At 39.2% G+C, this 24,914-nt stretch overlaps 1 protein-coding gene and 1 non-coding gene across 9 annotated transcripts in view; one reads left to right on the plus strand and one right to left on the minus strand.

Annotated features, from left to right (window-relative positions):
- The window catches only part of KLHL24 (kelch like family member 24), a 51,020-nt gene extending 31,112 nt beyond the window's left edge, over positions 1-19,908 (plus strand). For 5 of the 8 annotated variants that reach the window (XM_010337617.3, XM_010337618.3, XM_074404614.1 and 2 more), the window contains 3 exons: positions 5,678-5,866; positions 6,934-7,122; positions 14,506-19,908. In XM_010337617.3, the coding sequence (XP_010335919.1) occupies positions 5,678-5,866; positions 6,934-7,122; positions 14,506-14,706 (579 nt within the window). In that variant the 3' untranslated portion in view covers positions 14,707-19,908. The remainder of the gene's footprint in view (positions 1-5,677; positions 5,867-6,933; positions 7,123-14,505) is intronic. The other 3 variants (XR_012518846.1, XM_074404615.1, XM_074404616.1) reach the window with 3 other exon arrangements.
- On the minus strand, positions 11,003-11,109 carry LOC120367703 (U6 spliceosomal RNA). Its single transcript, XR_005582021.1, has one exon. It is a non-coding gene; the product is annotated as a U6 spliceosomal RNA (small nuclear RNA).
- Positions 19,909-24,914: the final 5,006 nt, after the last annotated feature.

A 24,914-nucleotide genomic window follows, 5' to 3' on the forward strand; every position in this document is an offset into this window, starting at 1 on the left:
CTTTGGGAGGCTGAATTGGGCAGATCACAAGGTCAAGAGTTCGAGACCAGCCTGACCAACATGGTGAAACCCCCGTCTCTACTAAAAATAAAAAAGAAAAAAATTAGCTGGGCGTAGTGGTGCACACCTGTATTCCCAGCTGTGCGGGAGCCTGAAGCGGGGGAATTGCTTGAACCAGGGAGGTGGAGGTTGCAGTGAGCCGAGATCACACCACTACACTCCAGCCTGGGTGACAGAGTGAGACTCTGTTTCAAAAAAAAAAAAAAAAAAAAAAAACAAACCTTAGAGTAGAAAGGGATGATGGAATAACAGAGAATATTTAATGTAACTGGATCATCTTATAAATAATCCCAGAGATCAAGTCATTTCCCAAGATCACACAAAAAGTGATAAAGCAGAGGCAAAAGCTCAGACTTTTCTTAACCTAGAGGCCTTTGTTGTATTTTAATTTACATGTGTAGGAGTATGTATTAAAGTTTAATCCTGAAAATTATGCCAAGTGATAATTCTATTGTTGTCTACATCTTAAAATTGAGGAAATATAGCCAGGCATGGTGTTGGGTGTCTGTAATCCCAGCTACTTGGGAGGCTGAGGCAGGAGAGTTGCTTGAACCTGGGAGGTAAAGGTTGCAGTGAGCCGAGATCGCACCATTGCACTCCAGCCTAGGCTGCAAGAGCGAAACTCTGTCTTAAAAAATATATATGTAAAATTGAGGAAGAAATTTGAGTCTCCAGAAGGATAGAGAAATTGCCCTTCCATTGGACAGCAGAGCTGGCTATCAAAGCCCAGGCCCTTAATTGCTACTTCATGCCATAGATTCCATACTCCTTAGAGCTGTGCAGTCTTTTGTAAGTTACTTAAACTGTCTGAGCTGCGTAGTGCTGGGGACACAAACTCACCAACAGATTATTTTAACATAACGTGAGAAATGCATGATGGTAGTGGCACTGAGTGCTGTGGAAATTTGGGGGTGCACAGAAAGATAAATTGTGGACAAATTTGAATGACAAGGTATGAAGTTTGGCCTTGACCCTTAGACATTCATTATTGAAATGTTAAGAGGAACTGATTACGTGTTTTAGAAAGAATAATCTGTGGTTTAGAGAGAATAAGAGTGGAGGCCAGGAGGTTACTTGAGAGGTATGAAATGTTTTGAACCCTGAAGTGGGTGATGGCTGTGGCAAACATAAAGGAAGGGGTGGATGTGACAGATGCTGTGTCAGAAGACTCAGTGGGACTTACTGTAGTTAATTAGCTATGGAGGGAAGAGTTGATGGTGACAGTCCATTAAGAGAAATGTGAGCCGGGCATGACGGCTCATACCTGTTATCCCAACACTGGGAGGATGGTTTGAAGGTGGGGAATAGCTCGAGGCCAAGAGTTGAGACCAGCCTGGGCAACAGACAACAGAGGGAGACACTGTCTCTATGAAAAATAAAAATAATGTAGTAGGGTGTGGTGATGTACACTGGTTGTTTCAGCTACTTGGGAGGCTGAGGTGAGGTCTTGGCTGGGAGGTTGAAGCTGCAGTGAGCTATTATGCCATCGCACTCCAGCCTGGGCAACAGAATGGCACTCAGTTTCCAAAAAAAGAAGAATGCTGAGCGCGGTGGCTCACGCCTGTAATCCCAGCACTTTGGGAGGCTGAGGCAGGTGGATCATGAGGTCAGGAGTTTGAGACCAGCTTGGCCAAGATGGTGAAACCCTATCTCTACTAAAAATACAAAAAAAAAAAAAAAAATTAGTTGGGTATGGTGGCACACGCCTGTAGTCCCAGCTACTCAGAAGGCTGAGGCAGAAGAATTGCCTGAACTCAGGAGGTAGAGGCTGTAGTGAGCCAAGATGTGCCACTGCGCTCCAGCCTGGGTGAAAGACTGATACTCTGTCTAAAAAAATAGAGAGAGATGTGGAAGTGAAGCTGCTGGAGAGCTTTGTTAGGTCTAAAGTTCCCTATATAAACCATGATGCTTAATGGATTTTCTGCATAATACTCCATTTAATAAATGTCTTGCTGATTGGTTCACCTGTCATATAAAGATAATAATTTGCCTTACCTTTCTTGTTTTTTTGTGAAAAGAAAATATACATAAAAGCTCTGTGGCTGAGCGCAGTGACTCACACTTGTAATCCCAGCACTTCAGGAGGCTGAGACAGGTAGATCATCTGAGGTCAGGAGTTCGACACCACCCTGACGAACATGGAGAAACCTTGTGTCTAATAAAAATACAAAATTATCTGGGCATGGTGGCACATGCCTGTAATCTCAGCTACTTGGGAGGCTGAGGCAGGAGAATCTATTGAACCCAGGAGGCGGAAGTCATGTTGAGCTGTGATCATGCCACTGCACTCCAGTCTAGGCAACAAGAGTGAAACTCTGTCTTAAAAAAAAAACCCGGCTGGGCACGGTGGCTCATGCCTGTAATCCCAGCACTTTGGGAGGCCGAAGTGGGTGGATCACCTGAGGTTGGGAGTTCGAGACCAGCCTGACCAACATGGTGAAACCACATCTCTAATAAAAATACAAAAAAAAAAAAAATTAGCCTGGCATGGTGGCACATGCCAATAATCCCAGCTACTTGGGAGGCTGAGGCAGAAGAATCGCTTGAACCAGGGAGGCGGAGGTTGCAATGAGCCAACACTGCGCCATTCATTGCACTCCAGCCAGGGCAACAAGAGCAAAACTCCGCTTCAAAAGAAAAAAAAAAAAAAGAAAGAAATCTTTGGCTGGGCGCGGTGGCTCAAGCCTGTAATCCCAGCACTTTGGGAGGCCGAGATGGGTGGATCACGAGGTCAAGAGATCAAGACCATCCTGGTCAACATGGTGAAACCCCGTGTCTACTAAAAATACAAAAAATTAACCGGGTGTGGTGGTGCGTGCCTGTAATCCCAGCTACTCAGGAGGCTGAAGCAGGAGAATTGCCTGAACCCAGGAGGCGGAGGTTGCGGTGAGCCGAGATCGCGCCATTGCACTCCAGCCTGGGTAACGAGAGCGAAATTCTGTCTCAAAACAAAAACAAAAACAAAAACAAAAAACCCCACAAAAAAACAGCATTGGAAACGCTGATGGTTGAGAGTTTCACAGCAAGCACAGCTGAACCCAGGAAGGTCCAGCTCTGTGGGGAAGGGGCATCCGCCGAAGGAAAACAAAGAAACAGAAATAACATCATCACCAACAAGCTGGACGTCCACTCAGAGACCCAATCTGAAAGTCAGCAATTACAAAGACAACAGGTGGATAAATCCACAAAGATGGGAAGAAACCAGCGCAAAGAGGCTGAAAACATCCGAAATCAGAATGCCTCTCCTTCTTGAGGGGATCACAGCTTCTCCACGTCAGCAAGAAAACAAGGCCTGATGGAGAATGAGTGTGATGAATTGTCAGAATCAGGCTTCAGAAGGTGGATAAAAGAAACTTCTGTGAGCTAAAAGAACATGTTCTAACCCAATGCAAAGAAACTAAGAACCTTGAAAAAAGGTTTGATGAAATGCTAACAAGAATAGACAATTTAGAGAGGAATATAAATGAATTAATGGAGCTGAAAAACACAATACGAGAACTTCGCGAAGTATGCACAAGTTTTAACAGTCGAATAGACCAAGCAGAAGAAAGGATATCAGAGGTCGAAGACCAACTTGATGAAGTAAAACGAGAAGACAAGATTAGAGAAAAAGGGTAAAAAGGAATGAGCAAAGTCTCCAAGAAATATGGGACTTTGTGAAAAGACCTAATCTACGTTTGATAGGTGTACCTGAATGTGATGAAGAGAATCAATCCAAGCTGGAAAATACTCTTCAGGATATTATTCAGGAAAACTTTCCCAACCTAGCAAGGCAGGACAATATTCAATTCCAAGTAATACAGAGAACACCACAAAGATATTATTCCTTAAGAAGAGTAACCCCAAGGCACATAATCGTCAGATTCACCAGGGTGGAAATGAAGGAGAAAATACTGAGGGCAGTCAGAGAGAAAGGTCAGGTTACCCATAAAGGGAAGCCTATCAGACTTTACATCAGCTCTCTCAGCAGAAACCCTACAAGCCAGAAGAGAGTGGGGGCCAATATTCAACATCCTTAAAGAAAAGAACTTTCAATCCAGAATTTCATATCCAGCCAAACTAAGCTTCCTAAGTGAAGGAAAAATAAAATCTTTTGTGAACAAGCAAGCACTCAGAGATTTCATCACCACCAGGCCTGCTTTACAAGAGCTTCTGAAAGAAGCACTACACATAGAAAGGAATGACCAGTATCAGCCATTCCAAAAATATACCAAAAGGTAAAGAGCATCAACATAATGAAGAATCTACATCAACTAATGGCCAAAACAGCCAGCTAGCATTAAATGGCAGTATTAAACTCACATATATTAATATTAATCCTAAATTTAAATCGACTAAATGCCCCAATCAAAAGACACACAGGCAAGTTGGATAAAAAGCCAAAACCCATCGGTATGCTGCATTCAGACTCATCTCACATGCAAGGATACACAAAGACTCAAAACAAAGGAACGGAGGAAGATTTACCAACCAAATGCATCACATTGTCAATATTAGACAGATCAACAAGACAGAAAATGAACAAGGATATCCAGGATTTCAACTCAGACCTGGAACAAGTAAACTCAATAAATACTTACAGAACTCTCCACCCCAAATCCATAAAACATACATTCTTCTCAGTACCACATCACACTTATTCTAAAAGTGACTACATAATTGAAAGTAAATCACTGCTTAGTAATTGCATAGCATTTCACAGGTTTAAATGAAATATTGGTTGGCTGCTTGTTTATTTTCCTCCCCTATTCCTTCCTGTCTCTATTGTTAAGCACAATTATTGGCATAAAAGACGTTTTTAATTCCCCTATTTAGACTACATTCTAGCCTGGGCAATAAAGCAAGATTCCTCTTCTCTCTCCCTCTTTTTTTTTTTTTCTTTTTTCTTTCTCTCTTTTATTCTTTTTCTTTCTTTCTTTCTCTTTTTTCTTTCTTTCTTTCTTTTGTTAAAAAAAAAAAACTTGTTGAATGAAAGGATTTCATCAATAGGAAAGATTGCGAGTAGTTGTATTATCATTCCTAATTCCTCACTCTCCTCCTTTAAAAAAAAAAAAAACTGCTGTGAACTTTAGAGTTCATTATGTGTCAGGTACTTTTCTAGCTACTGTAGGGGCTAAAAGGCCTGCCTTCAACACTCTCATAGTCTAGTAATTCTTACCTAATATTTCTGTTTCACAGCTTTAATACTTTATAATAATCAAATATTTTATTACCCGTGAGTGTGAATATTTAAGCTAAATTGTACAATTCTCAGTGTGAGCAATATTGCCCCCAAGGGGGCAAAGATTGGTTCTTAGAAGGTGAAAAAAAAATGAAATCTTTCATATATAAAGCATAGGTATATATACATTAAGGTAAATAGATACACGATTTATCTGTGGTATTAAAATTTCATTGAGGGAAGACAATTAGGAATTAAAAAGGCTCGGTGGATTGTGATGGTGGCAGGGGGATGATGATTTTTGTTAAAGGCTCAGAAACTCTGAGCTAAATATATTGCAATTATATTTATTTAGCAAAGGCATTTTAAAGAAAAGAGATCCCTTAATTCTTTAACCAACTACTTCAAAATTCAAACTTTTGATAATTAAGATTTTTCCATGTATTTTGCATATAGGTATATGTTGTTGGAGGCTATGATGGGCAAAACAGACTCAGCAGCGTAGAATGTTATGATTCCTTTTCAAATCGATGGACTGAAGTTGCTCCCCTTAAGGAAGCAGTGAGTTCTCCTGCAGTGACTAGCTGTGTAGGCAAACTGTTTGTGATTGGTGGAGGACCTGATGATAATACTTGTTCTGATAAGGTAAGCTATGTACTTTTAAAGAAAACACCAATGATAAGTATAAGAAGGGAAATAACAGAAGGTTCATCAAGTAGGTAGCCAGGTCACTTTGTGTGAGGGGTCTTTTAAAATTTTTCTGGTACTATATGCTTTTGGAGAAAAACATTGAATTCTGGGTTGCTAAAGTGAGACTCTCAATGTCTAACAATTTGGTCTAACAAACGTGATTCAGTCTTTTTGAAATGAGACTATCTGTAGAGATTTTATATTAAATAAATTGTTCTGAGCTTTTGCTATCATCTACAGAATCTAAAAACTATAGGAAACACAGTTGGGAAGTGAATTAGCAAAGGATAAGACACAGTAAATAAATATGCTGCTTCCAACTGGGTCATTTTCTATATACTTTTGAAGTATTTTTCAGAACATAGAAAAGAAAAGGAAACCTCTGTAGTATAAATAAAAGATGGCTCAAAGTTGCCTGGTTCATCAAACTCCTGGGACCAAAGAATATGTGCTATCCTGACATCTCAGGAAATATCATGTTTATTCTGGCAAAAGTCTGTAATGCCTAGCTGGCTTAGCAATGTTAACTGAATTTTGTCAATCTATTAATTCTTTTTCTAAATTCAGTTTAAAATAATGTGATCAAATGTTATTTATTTAGAATGTATTAATTCAGAATTTTTGATAATTCAGAGCATACTGACTGCATTGAGATGTATTTGTTTTCTTTTGAAGAAAGGGCTCCCTAAAAGCATTAAGTTATATTCAGATTTGAGGGATAGTTATCCTACATAACACAATTGCAAAAAAATTGAGACTGTTAACTTTAGTGGACAGACCTGGTGGCCGTTCATTCTGGAAACAATCTGTGTGTGTTTGGTACTCTGTTCTGCTCGATGGTGATACATCTGCATTTTATTTGAGAATGTTCATAATTCAGACATTTCACTATCAGGCTAACCTCTCTTGAATGAATGGTATTTTATTTTAAATAATGTTTGTATGTATTTGGTAGACTCTTTATTAAGTGCATTTCCATTTTTGTTTAGAAATTTTAATTATATATTTTTATATGTTATTAGGTTCAATCTTACGATCCAGAAACCAATTCTTGGCTACTTCGTGCAGCTATCCCAATTGCCAAGAGGTGTATAACAGCCGTATCCCTAAACAACCTGATCTATGTTGCTGGTGGACTGACCAAGGCAATATACTGTTATGATCCAGTTGAAGATTACTGGATGCATGTCCAGAATACGTTCAGCCGTCAGGTAATAATAACATAAAGCAGTACAAAAGAAAAATACATCTAAGAGGGACCAAGTACGTAATCATTATTAATACACTGTAATTTCAACTTTAAAATATTTCAGGCCGGGCGTGGTGGCTCATGCCTGTAATCCCAGCACTTTGGGGGGCTGAGGTGGGTGGATCATTTGAGATCAAGAGTTCCAGACTAGCCTGGCTAACATGGTGAAAACCCATTTCTACTACAAATATAAAAATTAGCCAGGCGAGGTGGCATGAACCTATAATCCCAGCTGCTCAGGAGGCAAAGGTTGCAGTGAGCCAAGATTGTGCAACTTCATTCCAGCCTGGGCAACAGAGCGAGACTCTGTCTCAAAAAAGTAGCTAAATACATAAAATATTTCATGTTTGTGTGAATTATTTTATGATTTTGCTTAAACTCCACATAAAGCATATGGCAACCTGTTTTGAACTCCTTCCAAGGAACCGTTTTATTGGAATAACTTCATTTTTACCATCCCATGGTGAAGTATCTGTTGCACTTGGGCTGTTCTGTTTTTTTTTCTCTCTTGACCTTTTTCACAATCCCACTTCAGTCTTTATCCCCTCTCTCATATTTCAGGAGAGAAAAAATGTTCCCAAATTGATTGCTTATTTTTATCAGAGGCTAGGAAATCTGTTAATTCTGTTATAAAGGAAATGGCTGTGCACAGCTCTCTTTCATCCATAAATTGTACCCGGAGCCCTACTCCCTCCCACACTGCCACCTCCCAAAAGGCCTTTTCTCCACCTTTTGATTCATGGCTCTGTTCTTTTTCCTCCCACCCCCAAAATACTTGATGGTTTTGATGCTAAAAATCTGGCTCTACGCATACCCTAGAGATATACTCTCAAAGGTCACTGCTAATAATCTCCTCACTCTCCTTCGTACTCTCATTTCTACCCAGTTCTTAAACATGGGTGCTCCTTGAGCCTCCTCTGTCCTCTTCTCAGTTTATACTCTTTCCTGAATTATCTCATTTACACCTCAGCACTGATGATTTGCAAGTCTTTGTCACCATCAGAGCCTCTCTCCTGTGGTCCAAACTCAAATTTCTACTAACTGCCTATGTGATATTTTACATAGGATTTCAAGATTTTAAATTTTTTTTTTTTTTTTTTTTTTTTTTTTTTTTTTTGAGATAGAGTCTTGCCCTATCACCCAGGCTGGAGTGCAGTGGCACAGTCTTGGCTCACTGCAACCTCTGCTCCCGTGTTCAAGCAATTCTCCTACCGTAGCCTCCTGAGTAACTGGGACTACTGGTGTGCACCACCATGCCCAGCTATTTTTGTATTTTTAGTAGACAGGGTTTCACCATATTGTCCAGGCTGGTCTCGAACTCCTGACCTCATGATCCACCTGCCTCAGCCTCCCAAAGTGCTGGGATTACAGGTGTGAGCCACCACGCCCGGCCAAGACTTTACATTTAAAATACAATTCACCTTCTTCCCCAAACCTATTCTTTCTATATTTCCAAATAACTGAAAAACTTAATTTACTAGATTCTCTTCTCTAGCCTATCAGTTCTCCTAGTTTTTCATTCCTATTGTTTCTATATTTGTTCAAGTTCTTATCAATTTTTACCTAAACAAAACCAGTAATACTCAAATTAGTCTTCCTTTCTCTGATATCTTGCCTCTCTAGCTCATTTTGCCATCAGTTATTTTTCAATATATCTATTTATTGTCTCTTTCTTGATTAGAGACCTATTAAATAAAATCCAAAAGTTTCACCACTTCATTCTAGACCATATGTTACCTGACCTTCATTTCACATTCTGTAGCTTTACCTCAGATGTGTTAAGTATGTGCCATTTGTAGTCCTTAAACAGATCATAAATGTTCTTGCCTTGGTTCATGCTGTCTTCTTAGCCTATAATTCTACTCATCTTTCAAGGACCACTTCAGTTACAACAGAGTTTTTAACTTGGCCAGAATGAATCTTTTTTGCTTTTTGATCTGTTGAAGCACTCACACCTCTTATGGCACTTGTATATTCCCTTGTGAGTATAAATATTCCTATACTGGAATTTAGTCTTCTTTTTTTTTTTTTTGTTTTTTTGAGACGGAGTTTCGCTCTTGTTACCCAGGCTGGAGTGCAATGGCACGATCTCGGCTCACCGCAACCTCCGCCTCCTGGGTTCAGGCAATTCTCCTGCCTCAGCCTCCTGAGTAGCTGGGATTATAGGCACGCACCACCATGCCCAGCTAATTTTTTTTTTATTTTTTAGTAGAGACGGGGTTTCACCATGTTGACCAGGATGGTCTCGATCTCTTGACCTTGTGATCCACCCGCCTCGGCCTCCCAAAGTGCTGGGATTACAGGCTTGAGCCACCGCGCCTGGCCTCTTAGTCTTCTTGAGGACACTATTTGTTCTAACTCATCTTGTATGTATCTTGCATTTATTTGTGCATAGTAAATATGTGTATTCAATAAGTAAACCAATTAGGAAGTACCAGAGGGACTTAATTTTAAGATAATCTTATTTGCAAGAGGCATTAGAGATACAGCATAGACTATAAGGATAGTGAATAGGGTTTGAATATAACATCATTTTTCCAAAGTTGTTGACATTGAGGTGTGGTCTCCAATTAGTAATGTATATGGAGTAACATTGCCCCAGTTGATGAAAGAGACATAATAGCCACTTCAGCTTTGTGGTGCAAAATGAGCATTACCTTTTATCCCTCTCATACCACATTTAAGTAAAAATGAATCACATTTCTCCAACTCAGTGACCTCTCCTGGAAAATCATTCTCTAGCCCTACAGAGGTGTGACTATACCCTGCTTGCATCAGGATCCTCATGTAGTCAAGTATTGAGACTTAGTTGTAATTTTTTTTTAATTGAAGCTGCTTTTTATTGGTTTATTTCAGTGAAGATTGCAAAGAATAATGCATTTTTATTAAGAATTACTGTTCAAGCCAGATGCAGTGGCTCATGCATGTAATCCTAGCACTCTGAGAAGCTGAGGCAGGAGGATCACTTGAGGCCAAGAGTGAGGGGACCAGCCTGGGCGACAGAGTGACACCCTATTTCAAAAAAAAAAAAGAAAAAAGAAAAAGAATTACCATTTATTCAGAACTTTGCTATATTATATAAACCAATAACAGTTTAGGAAGATAATTGCCAGCATGTAGCATATTGCAGGGCATACATGTATTTTTTTTAACTAGATTATTGAGATAAAACTGAGGGGAAAATAAAAGGACAAACATGGCACATTTTCTGTAATTAAACAACATTGACTTTAGAAATATGAAGAACATAAACATTTGGATCAGAAGTATATGAAGTCTAACAAAGACAAATTGTTGAAGTTCAAATCTAGTACTGGGATTTAGGGGATTATTTACTCTCCTGTGTTCATTCTCACTCCAAATACTACTAAATATATCTATGCACGCATCAACCTTGACTCACTGCAACCTCCACCTCCCACGTTCCAGCCATTCTCCTTTCTTAGTCTCCCAAGTAGTTGGGATTACAGGTTCATGGCACCACACCCGGCTAATTTTTGTATTTTTAGTGGAGACAGGGTTTTGCCATGTTGGCCAGGCTGGTCTTGAACTCTTGATCTCAGGTGATCTGCCCGCCTTGGCCTCTCAAAATGCTGGGATTATAGGCATGAGCCACCACACCCCACCATATGCATACATTATTGATAGGTAATTTTTGAGCCAGGTGTGATTGTCTACCCTTTTAATGCTAACCAGTGAAAAAGGATAAATCAAACTAATTTCATTGTATACAGTTAAATGAACCCAGTACTGTTGCTTTTTAAAATGCTTAGAATATTAAATGCAAAAGAGAGCTGAAAAAAATAAGGTGTTTATTTTTTTATTATTATTTTTATTATATAAAAAATATAGAACGCTTCATGAATTTGCGTTTCATCCTTGCGCACGGGCCATGCTAATCTTCTCTGTATCATTCCAATTTTAGTATATGTGCTGCCGAAGCAAGCACAAGGTGTTTATTTTTTATAGTCCTAATGGACCCAGCTTATTTCTCTGTTTGTTCTTCAACATCTCCATGCCTCTTTTGACTTTTCATAATTCCTAAAAACACGACTTACTATTCTAAACATATTTTGCTTTTTAACTTCTGTCAGGAACATCCTTTAAAAAAAATTATGGGATTTTTAAAAAAAGTCAGTGATGAAGACTTTTTCTCTCTCTTCAATGGACCCCAGATATCTAAAATGTCATTCAAAATTAGAATAATTAAATGAAAAGAAACCTGATTCTTTCTGTCTGTTGTTGACATTTTAACATTTAAGCATATAAAAATAACAAGGAGAGCCGTGTTTTTATGCAGTATTAGGATATTTCAGTCTTTGAAAATAACGTTAGCCGGGCGTGGTGGCTCACGCCTGTAATCCCAGCACTTTGGGCCACTGAGGCGGGTGGATCATGAGGTCAAGAGATCGAGACCATCCTGGTCAACATGGTGAAACCCTCTCTACTAAAAATACAAAAAATTAGCTGGGCATGGTGGCGCATGCCTGTAATCCCAGCTAGTCAGGAGGCTGAGGCAGGAGAATTGCCTGAACCCAGGAGGCAGAGGTTGCAGTGAGCCGAGGTCGCGCCATTGCACTCCAGCCTGGGTAACAAGAGCGAAACTCCGTCTCAAAAAAAAAAAAAAAAAAAAAAAAAAGTTAAAACTTTATGTATTGATAAATTATTTTTCCTACTAGCTGCTCTTACTCCTGAGCGAAGACTAAGTTTTTTATATAGTATAAACAAACACATAAGAGTAAATGGTATTTTACATAGCATGAAAGAAACTATTATATCTGATAGATGTTATTTCCTGATATGCATACTTGGTTTCAAGGTTGTTTGCTTTATTTAATTCTGCGCATTATTATCTGAAATAATATTAATTACCAGATCATGTAATTATATATTGTTTTAGAATCATCATCAAAATAACTATAAGGTTCAATATTGGGAACTAGCTTATACCTGAAAACCAAGGTTTTTGTTTGTTTTTATTATATTGAGAACTTTTAGAATTTATAGAAAGAGCTCATTGTGCTTTTACATGAAAAATATTAGAATTTGTCCCATAATTGGTGCAATTCATGGGAGTATGGTATTCTGAATAAAACTGTCATTCACTATTTGACAATGGGCTAAGTCATTCTGGGTGTCTATAAACTCTAATATAGGCCAGGTAGGGTGGCTCACGCCGCTAATCCCAGCACTTTGGGAGGCCAAAATGGGCGGATCACCTGAGGTCAGGAGTTTGAGACCAGCCTGGCTAACATGGTGAAACCTCATTTCTACTAAAAATACAAAAAATTGCTGGGGGTAGGCATTCATGCTTGTAATCCCAGCACTTTGGGAGGCCAAGGTCAGTGGATCATGAGATCAAGAGATTGAGACCATCCTGGCCAACATGGTGAAACCCTGTCTCTACTAAAACTATAAAAATTAGCTGGGCATGGTGGTACACACCTGTAATCCCAGCTACTTGGGAAGCGGAGGCAGGATAATCACTTGAACCTGGGAGGCAGAGGTTGCAGTGAGCCGAGATCACACCACTGTACTCCAGCCTGGTGACAGCCAGATTCTGTCTCAAAAACAACAGAACAAAACAAAACAAAACAAACCATTAGCCAGGCGTGGTGGTGCACTCCTGTAATCACAGCTACTCGGGAGGCTGAGGCAGGAGAATCACTTGAACTTGGGAGGCAGAGGTTGCAGTGAGCCAAGATTGTGCCATTGCACTCCAGCTTGGGCAGAGGAGCAAAACTCCAACTAAAAACAAACAAACTGTAATATAGGCATTTTTAAGTACTCACAAATTCTTTCAGACCTAAAGATAGTATCCTATTATATAAATCCACCAAGATTTAATTTCTTCTATAAGAGCAAAGTTTATATACAACAAATTTGGTCAAGTAAACATGTTTATTGAACTCATTGGTAGAACCTATTTTATTGTTGGTTATGTGGAACCAAGATTATAAGATGCAATAACTATCTGAATTAAAGTGAAACTTTAATTGGAAATGAAATAATATCTGACCTTCAGCATAATCAGATCCATGTGATAGTGAGTCAATTGTTGGTTTAGGTTTTTGGGTTTTTTGGGGTTTTTTGAGACAGAGTTTTGCTCTTGTTACCCAGACTGGAGTGTAGAGGCATGATATCGGCTCACTGCAACCTCTGCCTTATGGGTTTAAGCAATTCTTCTGCCTCAGCCTCCCCAGTAGCAGGGATTACAGGTACCCTGCCACCACATCCAGCCAATTTTTTGTATTTTTAATAGAGACAGTGTTTCACTGTGTTGACCAGGCTGGTCTTGAACTCTTGACCTCAAGTTATCACCTGCCTTGGCCTCCCAAAGTGCTGGGATTACAAGCATGAGCCACCACGCCTGACCAGGTTTTTGAAGAATCACTCTCATTCTTGCAAGAATATTTGTTTTATATATAGTAACTGTGTTATTGACAGGGAATGGTAAAATTTAGCTAAGAATGCCATTGTGTGGGAAGTTAACTGTAAGATGTTATTTGAGTCATTTCCATGGCCCAGCCAAGGCTCCTAATAACAGTGTTTTGTTAATTTAGTTATAAATCTTTCTCTTATTCATTCATTCAATTTGTGGGTAATCGTATATAATGAATATTGTTCCTACTCCTTGGTCATGTAACCACCACTTTCTGTAATAACCTTCCTGTAATAGGAGAAGCAAGCCAGGTTCTTTGAAATGCTTTTGCTTAACTACCATTAAGTTAAAACCATTTCATCAGTCCACATCCTACTTCCCACATCTTGGCCGCAATTACTAACATAGAGTCTTTTTTTTTTTTTTTTTTTTTCAACTTTTATTTTAAGTTCAGGGGCACAAGTGCAGGTTTGTTACATAGGTACACTATGTCATGGGGGTTTGTTGTACAGATTGTTTCATCACCGAGGTATTAAGCCTGGTACCCATTAGTTAGTTATTTCCCTGATCCTCTTCCTCCTCCTACCCTCCACTCTCTGAAAGGCCCTAGTATGTGTTGTTCCCCTCTGTGTGTCCCTGTGTTCTCATTATTTGGCTCCCACTTATAAATGAGAACATGGCAGTATTTTGTTTGGTTATGGCCCCCAGCTCCATCCGTGTCCCTACAAAGGACATGATCTCATTATTTCTTATGGCTGCAACTATCATATGATGCTATCTTGACATTCATTTTATCCATGCAAAATTATCCAGCACTCACACACAGCACAGGCAAAAGGAGCTTAGCTTATGTCATGTCTCTCTTTTTTTGGCTGTGTTAAAGCATTATTTTGCTTTTCTGTTTGTTACAGAATCCTTTATCTTCAATGGTTAATTTTATTTTTAATGCATTTGGTTAAACAGGAAAACTGTGGTATGTCTGTGTGTAACGGTAAAATATATATCCTGGGCGGAAGACGGGAAAACGGAGAAGCCACAGACACTATTCTCTGTTATGATCCTGCAACAAGTATCATCACAGGGGTCGCTGCAATGCCCAGGCCAGTGTCCTATCATGGCTGTGTGACTATTCATAGATACAATGAGAAATGCTTTAAACTCTAAAGCCGGGATACCTCACTGAAGAAGCCACGCCGATCCAAGATGAGAGGTTTTAAAAACTCTAGAGTGGGAACTTGACATATCTCCTTTGTGCCATATGCAAAAAAGAGTAAAAATAATAATTTGGTGCCTTTCTCCTCAAAATATCAATCTTTCAAACTGTAATAAAGCCTTTCTTGTAATTGAAAAAAAAAAACTTTTTTGTTAAAGGTATTGGTGGTTGTTACTTGGCCTTTGAAGAGTGTACCTTTGTAAGTATTTGTGAGAAGCCTATGTGAATTGGGAAATCATGCCTGTCTGCACACCTTTTAGGAATGTGTTAATGGTGTCTTCACTTAATATGTATGTTTATCTCTATGTTTTTTCCTTATTTTGTCATGTGTAGAGAAAATTGCATGACTTGAGGCGTCATTTAGGTTGAAAAAGTTAATGCTTAGAATGCATTCTAGGAGAAAAAAATAGTTTTACAAACCTTTGTTGTTAACAAAGTATATCCAGATCGATTAATTTTATTGAAGGTTTTTTTTCTGTAATTGATAAAAATGTAATGACAACAATTCAGGTATCATAAAATACTGAAGTATTGTGACTTTATTCTTAGAATGTCTGTCTTATATTAAACATGTTTTTAGGGGAAGTTAGGTAGGAGATATAAAAATAAGTGCCCCTACAAGGGGGATTAAAATTACAAGTTAATTCTTAGGGAAAAATGGAATGGCCATTGAAGGAAAAATAACCCACTATGGCTCTCAAAGTGTTTATGCATTATCTCTTAAATCCTCTAAGAAAGCTTCTTTTCTTAACTTGATAAAGCAGTTGAAACCCATTTTTGCAGTATCGTCTTGTGAAAAACAGGGATGGACAGCCGGGCCCAGTGGCTCACACCTGTACTCCCAGCTACTCGGGAGGCTGGGGCAGGAGGATCACTTGAGCCCAGGAGTTTGAGGCTGCAGTGAGCTATGAAGACACACTGTACTCTAGCCTGGGCAACAAGGTGAGACTGTGTCTCAAGAGAAAGGAAAAGAAAAATAGGGACAGGTTTCTCCCCTAGCCCAGTAGGGTTTGACCTCATGAGTATGGTGCTTTGGTGAGGACCTCTTCCTTGATTATCCTACTTTCTAGTGAATAGCTAAAATTCCTGAGAGTCTCTGCTGTTAAGGTACCTTTAATAGGATCAAGCAGGGACCACCTATCTCAGTGGGTCCATTTTTCTTTTAAAATTAGTTATCTGAAAAAACTTAGCAGTACTTCCCATCTTGGTTCCCGTCTTTAAGGTTAAGTCTTTCATTTGGTACCCATTGTGTAAAATATTAATCAACGTTTTCAAGCTTCTTTGCAACAGACTGCTTTTGTCTAGGTTTCTCAACTCCGCTTCATAAAGCTTATCAGTTTTCAGAGAGGAATGTGAATTTTTTTTCTAATGCAAATAGATGGATGTGGCAGGAACTACAACATAAGTGATTATTGTGATTCTGGGTGGGCAGATGTAATTTACAGCATTTAGGGATGTTCTAGGTAGACTGCTGTAGTTTCTCTTCCAGACACTGTTTTCTTTCACATTATAATTTGTATATTTCTTGTGATAGGAGGGATGATGCAAATATGTAATTAGAGTGTCACCAGAATTCAAACCAAAGTTGAAGTAAAAAGCCTAACATTGGTAAGCTACATTTTTTTCTCATCTTAGAATGATACAGAGATTTCAAATAGACATTTTTAAAGCTTTAATGCTTAGCTAGAATCTACATTCTGAAGAAAATTCTAAAAAAATTATAAATTTTTATTTTTCAAATTACAGTTTTAAAATGATATAAAATTTTGTGATAACATCAATTCAGAAAACAATTTTCTATCATCTTAGTTGAAAGACTGTAGGTACAGTTTGAATATTTGTGTTTTAAAGATCTGCATTATACTCATAGATGATCTACTTAGTTCAGAAATTCTTTACAGTAAATGAGATAATGTGTGAAAAAGTATTTTGTAAATGCTGAGATTCTACAAATGATAGTTGTTATTTTTCATGTGTATTTGTAAGATCATGCCCATTTCATGAATACAGGACTTCACATAAAAAAAGACTTTCTGAGATAACTTTGTATTCTAGCATTTTTGTCTATTGTAAAAAGTATTAACCATTTACTTTCATTTTGTTATACATTTATTTTAGTAGCCATTTGTTTATTATAGTTTAGAAGTGAAATCCCGAAAAACAGAATTTGTTTAAACACAGACCTCATAACAATATTAATTTTTCCTCTACATAATTTAAAACTACATAAGTTAAGTAGTTACAATTTATATTGAAGGCCACCAAAAACTTAGGTTGAATCTTAGGAAATTTAAATAACTATTTTTAAAGTTATTCAGCTGATGATTTTAATTTTTAAATTATCTTCCTTTACTAATTCTTGATAAATAATAGCATTAGCCTTGATAAAAAAGAATTTTAGAGTAGAATTCGTATAACAAAAGGGTGTCAAATTGGTATATCAATTGGTGTCAGATTGTATTCATTCTGTCATCACATAAAGATTTTTCTTTTGATAGATGATCCTATGAACCTTTGGTTTAGAATCTGTAGGTATATGTGTATATATGTAGATAGAGTGTATGGTTGTATACACACATATATACAAACACCATGAATTTTAGCAGTCTGTGATGATCAGAAAAACACATAAAGTAAAAATTAGTTGACCATGTTAAATTCAATTATGGACTTTTTTTATTTGGGTATTTCTAGAACTTTTTTACATTTGAAAGTACATGAGGAGTATTAGTAAAGATGACTTATGTATAATCAGAATCTTTACGACAGTTTAGTTTTACAAGTTCAGAAGAGATGAGTTTGCTAAACCCAGCTGTGATAAATCAGTTGGAAAGGGAATTAAAAGGTATGCTTTTGTAGAACAGAAAAGTACAGTTGGTTTTTTTTTTTTTTTTCATGAAACTTAAACCTTCTCTATGTTTTTCCTCTTTGTGAGTTGGCTACACAAGTGATCTAATTTTTACAACAGTAGAATTTCCTCCTTTTCTACTCTAATCTTCCCACTGAGTTTACTGCACACGTGTGAATTACTATCGTATTGAATCTTCAGTAACCTTTTGATTTCCTAGGTGACTGAAATATAGGTATTTACTCCATTTAAACCAGGTGTTAAGATGATGTAAATACTCAGGGAGGGTATTAACTTGTTATTTTTGCCTGTTTGGGGTGTAAAGTGCCATAACTAAATAATCTTCAATACATGATTCTAGAGTAAGTTTAATTTGATAAAGGGGCTTCACACATGACGGTGGTTGCACATTAATTCTTTTATATTTAGAAAGATGAAAATGTTTGTGGAGTGATACATTTTCTCTTAGTGAATATGAATTGTTTATGTATCTCTACTGTCAAATGGCCTTTTTGAAACTCAGGAAAGACAAAGGTTCAATTACACCACTTTTGTCAATAAGCAAACCAGGTATTTTTTTTTTTTCCTGTTGTCTGGATATGGCAATAGATTTTTTAAATTGCTGTGAGAACCCATATATGAAAAGAGAGGAGTTGAATTGTTTGTGTGTGCCTTTTATGTCTTGAAGTTTATATGTGGAAAAAGATGACATGTACTTCAAACTGTATTTTTTTTTTTTTTTTTTTGAGACGGAGTCTTACTCTGTCACCCAGGCTGCAGTGCAGTGGCTAGATCTCGGCTCACTGCAACCTCTGCCTCCCAGGTTCAAGCGATTCTCCTGCCTCAGCCTTCTGAGTAACTGGGATTACAGGCGTGTGCCCGGCTAATTTTTTGTGTGTGTTTTTAGTAGAGACAGGGTTTCAACATGTTAGCCAGGATGGTCTCGATCTCCTGACCTTGTGTTCCGCCCACCTTGGCCTTCCAAAGTGCTGGGATTACAGGCGTTGAGACACTGAGCCTGACCTGTATTTTCGGAGAGGAGAGCTTGCTTTATGTGGTGCAAGTGACAAGATAATGTCTCCTCAAGGCTTCCTATGGACAGCCTTTATTTTAGTAAACTCAAGACACCAGTTAACCTCAACGGAGTTTTGGCCTTTTTAGAATTTGTTGTGCGTCTTATTGAAAGCCAGGTTTACATCACCTCACCCATTATTTTTCTTTTTAGTTAAATGAATAAACTCACCATGCCAAGTAACCAGAATGGAGCAATTTGGTTGACCTTTAAGGCAGCAGGTTTGACTAGCTAGCTATTGTTATTGTCACATCTAATGCTAGGCACCAGAAACCATTTGAGCCAGGAGTGTGAATTAACAATTCCAGAGACACTTTCAACATACTTTAGACATTTTTTAATGTTTTATATGAATGTTTTACATTTGTGTGATTGCCTTAGATATTAAATTTTCCTAGTGCTGAAGGTTATCATACATTTTTTAAAACAGCAACATTCATAACTTATTTTATATATTGTTCCAAAGAAAAGAATCTCCGTTTTAATGGTCTCAAAATAACTGCACCTGAATTTTTTTATGTGCCTTAAGTTCTCTAGTGCTATTTGAACTTTGTGTTTCCATCTAAATGAAGCTTACCTTAGATAAGGTTCATATTTGCTTCCTGTAGAGTGAATAAACTTCCCCTTCTTAAATTGTGTAATAAGCACCAGCTTGTGGTTGCTTGGCAGAATGAGAATGTTAAGGGAGATTGTTGGGTGTTTGGAATTTCATTATGTTTTTTGTTTTTATTTTTTGATACCTAGGTGCTTTTTAAGATATTCAAACAGATATCGATCATACATTGACTAAACCCATGTAAATTCATTTGCAGTATCTACATCAAACGTCAGAAAAGTGTATCTACTTATTTTTGTTCCATACTTAAGTACAATTTTTTTCCCTCTCCAGGCTTTTTTATTTAACTTTCTTGAAAAAGCACTTATTCTTCCCTTCCCTATCACCCCTCCCCCTTGATTTCTTTATTTAAATTTTTATTGAGAGTTGTTGGAGTTCTAAGACAATAAAATTTTAGAGTTGAACAAAAGTATAATCTGCTTTACAACTAGCATAGACCTAAGGTCATTTGCTTTCAATAGAGGCTCCAGAGTCTTCATAGAGGAAAGAATGCTTTGTATTTCATTGGTCTCAGTTAAGTTTAGCACGTGAATATTTACATGTTTTGTTTAAATATACTTCTTGCATAGTTTAATTTTTTTAAAGTTGTAATCTAATAAAATGTCTTTTAACCATGATTACTTGACTATATGGTTGTATTAAATTTTGTTTACCAAAAATTTCTTGTTCTGTTTTATTTTAAATACATTTAAGGGGTTGTGCAAAATAGAGATGGGGGAAATACTGTATATATTAATATGTATGTGTATTTACTGCTGTGTCCATAAAATAACTGGAAGGATAAATAAAAACATTAGTGTGTAAGAGGAAAGGAAATGGTGGCCGAAGGACAGATAAAAAGGAAACTTTACTGCATCCACATATATATATGTGTGTATGTATATATATACACACACAGGAATCATAAATACATAGAAAATCAGTTTTTTAGTGTGAAACACACGAAAGTATTACCTATTCAAATTTTTCTTTTCTTTTTATTTATTTATTTATTTGAGAGGGAGTCTCGCTGTCATCCAGGCTGGGGTATAGTGGTGTAGCAGGATCTCGCCTCATGCAACGTCCACCTGCCGAGTTCAAGCAGTTCTCCTGCCTCAGCCTCCCAAGTAGCTGGGATTACAGGCATGCACCACCAGGCCCGGATAATTTTTTTTGTTTTTTTGTTTTTTGTTTTTTTGTTTGTTTTTTTAGTAGAGACAGGGTTTCACCATATTGACCAGTCTAGTCTCAAACTCCTGACCTTGTGATCTGCCCGCCTCAGCCTCCCAAAGTACTGGGATTACAGGCATGAGCCACCGCTCCTGACCTCAAAATGTTTTAAATTACCACAAGGTAACCCATAACATTTACAACCTAATGTTATTTTGATTTGGTTCTTACATTGAAGGTAAGGGACTTAATTTATTTCAAATAAATTTTTTTTAAAGCATAAAGTTTTTTTTTTTTTTGAAACAGGGTCTCACTGTGTCATCCAGGGGCTGGAGTACAGTGGCACCATCCCTGCCAACTGCTCTTGGGCTCCTAGCTGGAATTAACAGGTGTGTGCCACCATGCCTGGCTAATAATTTTTTGTAGAGACAAGGTCATCTTGCCCAGGCTGGTCGCCAACTGCTGGTGTTAAGTGATGCTTCTGCCTCCCAAAGCACTGGGATTACAGTCGTAAGACACCACATCTAGCCTGGGGATATCACGTACTGGAGAGGCAATGTCCGAATTTGCATTGGCAAAATTGTTTTTGAAATTATATGAAAATATCATAGAAGCACATATATGCTTAGATTTTATGCTGTTTTAGAGTTGTGCCATTAAAATAAAATGGCAATTAGGGGTTTTGTTGTTATTTTTGAGACAAGGTCTCGCTGTGTCACCCAGGCTGGAGTGCCACAGTGCGATCATAGCTCCTGCAGCCTCAACTTGCCATGCTCAAGCAATCCCACCTCAGCCGCACAACTAGATGGGACTACAGGTGAGGACCACCACGCTCGACCAATTTTTATTTATTTATGTTTGTAGAGATGGGGTCTCGCTCTGTTGTCCAGGCTGGTCTCAAATTCCAGGGCTCAAGTGATCTGCCCACTTCGGCCTCCCAAAGTGCTGAGATTAAGTGTGAGCCACTGTGCCCAGCCCCTCTTAGAGTACTTTTTAATGTTAAAGGTGTTTTCGGCCGGGCGCGGTGGCTCAAGCCTGTAATCCCAGCACTTTGGGAGGCTGAGGCGGGTGGATCACGAGGTCAAGAGATCGAGACCATCCTGGTCAACATGGTGAAACCCCGTCTCTACTAAAAATACTAAAAATTAGCTGGGCATGGTGGTGCGTGCCTGTAATCCCAGCTACTCAGGAGGCTGAGGCAGGAGAATTGCCTGAACCCAGGAGGCGGAGGTTGCGGTGAGCCGAGATCGCGCCATTGCACTCCAGCCTGGGTAACGAGAGCGAAACTCCGTCTCAAAATAAAATAAAATAAAATAAAATAAAAATAAAATAAAATAAAGGTGTTTTCATTTTATTTAATTCCTCTGTAGTTATATCTGTAAAATGCATGGGGTTCATCAGACCTGATTCCAACCAGTTCTCTGCTGTAGAGCCGTTTACCTCTCTGAGTCTTGCTCTTCTGGTTCTATGAAATGTAGCCACTTTTAGAGGCTTCTTGTAAGGAGATTATACAATGTATACTGAAGGGTGAACATAGTTCTCACACACAAGAGCAACACATAACTTCATATAGCTGGCTCAGGACAAAAATGCAATGTGAAAAGCAGGGAAGAAATTGGAAGAATTAAAAGTATTCATTGGCTCATTTGAAAAACCTTGGGCAATGGTAAATAGGAGCCTCTTGTATTATACTTTAATTTTTCTCTTAAAAAAAAAAATTACCTGGTGGGGCGAGGTGGCTCACGCCTCTAATCCCAGCACTTAGGGAGGCCGAGGTGGGTGGATCATGAGGTCAAAAAATCGAGACCATCCTGGCCAACATGGTGAAACCCCATCTCTACTAAAAATACAAAAATTAGCTGGGCATGGTGGCAGGAAGTTATCTGTAGTCCCAACCACTCTGGAGGCTTAGGCAGGAGACTCGCTTGAACCTAGGAAGCAGAGGTTGCAGTGAGCCGAGATTGTGCCACTGCACTCCAGCCTGACGACAGAGATTCCGTCTTAAACATAAAAGTCACCTGCTGTCTTAATGGAATGAGGAGGGAAATGAACTATACCTGCCTTGTGCCTCTCTGCTATTTATTTATTTTTGAGATAGTGTCTCGCTCTGTTGTCTAGGCTGGAGTGCAATGGTGCGATCTCAGCTCACTGCAACCTCCATCTCCCGGTTTCAAGTGAATTCTCCTGCCTCAGCCTCCGGAGTAGCTGGAATTATGGTGTGGCATCACTGCTCCCGGCTAATTTTTTGTATTTTTAGTAGAGACAGGATTTCTCCATCATGGCCAGACTGGTCTTGAACTGCTGACCTTGTGATCCACCCACCTCGGACTCACAAAGTGCTGGGATTACAGGCATGAGCCACCGTGCCTGGCTGGGCCAACAGTTTTATTGGGGCTATTAAGAACCGGAGTTCTCATTTTACAAGTCTAATTAGTATCTGCATTCAGCTGGGCATATTTCATCACCTTAAACATCCCAGGGGTCCCATTCCTGTTAAACTTAGAAAGGCAGGCTGGTCTTCCCAGGAAGGAGGCTGGGATATGGGTACCTCTGGATCAGAGTCTAGCAACAATTTTCCACCTGAGCCAGCCTCTGACTCCCACTGCCAGGCACAGCTTTGGGTCCACCATCCTTCTTAAGCTCTCCTAGTTCCTCTGATGCCCTCTTCCCCCCAAAGTTGAGCCCCTCAAGCTGTTGGGCAGCTGCTTCCAGCAGGAGGACTCCCAGCCATGGGCTGCTTCTCCCGGGTCAGAGTCAGCATTCCTGGAACCACTGGACTAACTTAAACAGTTACTTTTCCATTGGACGTGGTGGCTCAGGCCTGGAATCCCAGCACTTTGGGAGGCTGAGGCAGACAGATCACCTGAGGTCAGGAGTTCAGGACCAGCCTGGCCAACATGTTGAAACCCCACCTCTGCTAAAAATACAAAAATTAGCCACATGTGGTGCTGCGTACAAAAATTAGCCAGGAGTAGCTCCTCCCAACGCCATGGCCTGCTTCCGAGCCCTGCTGCCTGAGCCTTCTTACAGAACTGGACAGCCTTCCAAGCTGGACCAGAGGAAGTTAATTTCCAGCTTCTTCCACACTTACCTGGCTATTTCTATGCTCCCTGCCTCAGTGTTAAACCTCGAGTGGGGAACACCAGCACACTCATCCTGACCTTTCACCTCACCCCCTTTTCCATGAAATGTATGTTTATCTCCCCAGTTCCTATTACCTCTTGAGTCTTAGCTTAAGGTTCAAGGAAGACTTTTTTCTTTTTTTGAGATGGAGTTGTTGCCCATGCTAGAGTGCAATGGCACAATTTTGGCTCACTGCAACCTCTGTGTCCCAGGTTCAAGAGATTCTCCTGCCTCAGCTTCTCAAGTAGCTGGGATTACAGGCATGTGCCACTACACCCAGCTACTTTTTGTATTTTTAGTGGAGATGGGGTTTAGCCATGTTGGCCAGGTTGGTCTCAAACTGCTGACCTCAGGTGATCCACCTGCCTCAGCCCCCCAAAGTATTGGGATTATGGGCATGAGCCACCACGCTCGGCCTAAATTTTTTTTTTTTAGAGACAGGTCTCACTATCACTACAACTAGTCTCATACTTCTGGCTCAAGAGATCCTCCCACCTCAACCTCCCAAAGCACTGGGATTGATTATAGGTGTGAGCCACCGAGCCTGGCCAAGGATGCCTTTTTTGACTTTTCTGATTAGATTAAATTTCCCTGTCAAATGGTAATTAGACTCTACATTTCACAAGGGCAGAAAGTCTGTTTCGTTCACTTCTTAGGCCTCAGTGCCTAACATAGGGGTTGGCACACAGTCCCAGAACACAGAATAGAAATGCAATACATTATTGAACAAATATTGGTTTGGATTTGTTTTCAGAAACAGAATCTTGCTCTACTGCCCAGGCTGGAGTGCAGTGACATGATCTCTGCTCACTGCAACCTCCGCCCCCCCCCCCACCCCAGGTTCTTGTGCCTCAGCCTCCCCAGTAGCTGGGATTACAGGCGCAGCCACCATGCCTGGCTAATTTTTTTTTTTTTTTTTGTATTTTAGTAGAGATGGGGTTTCACCATGTTGCCCATTCTGATCTCAAACTCCTGACCTAAGGCAATCCACCCTCCTTGACCTCCCGAAGTGCTAGGATTACAAGCGTGACCCACCTTGCCCAGCCTGAACAAATATTGCTAATCTGCTTTTACCTCTAATAGACCTTTAGATCAGGAGGCCAGGGGTGACATATTATACATTCCTCTATTTCTTGGTCATGCAGAGCCTTGAAGTTAGTTCGTACTATCCATACATTCTATAAATACTTTTTGAGCGCAAACTATGTGCAATTTGCTGACCTTGCTATTGGGGTTATAGGAGTAAATCTTTTAGCACATTTTTATTAAGCATTAAATACACCATGTATGGCCGGACACAGTGGCTTATGCCTGTAATCCCAGCACATGGTGGGTGAGGTGGGTGGATCAC

The sequence above is a fragment of the Saimiri boliviensis genome, chromosome 8 (genome assembly GCF_048565385.1).
Source record: "Saimiri boliviensis isolate mSaiBol1 chromosome 8, mSaiBol1.pri, whole genome shotgun sequence".
Taxonomy (NCBI): domain Eukaryota; kingdom Metazoa; phylum Chordata; class Mammalia; order Primates; family Cebidae; genus Saimiri; species Saimiri boliviensis.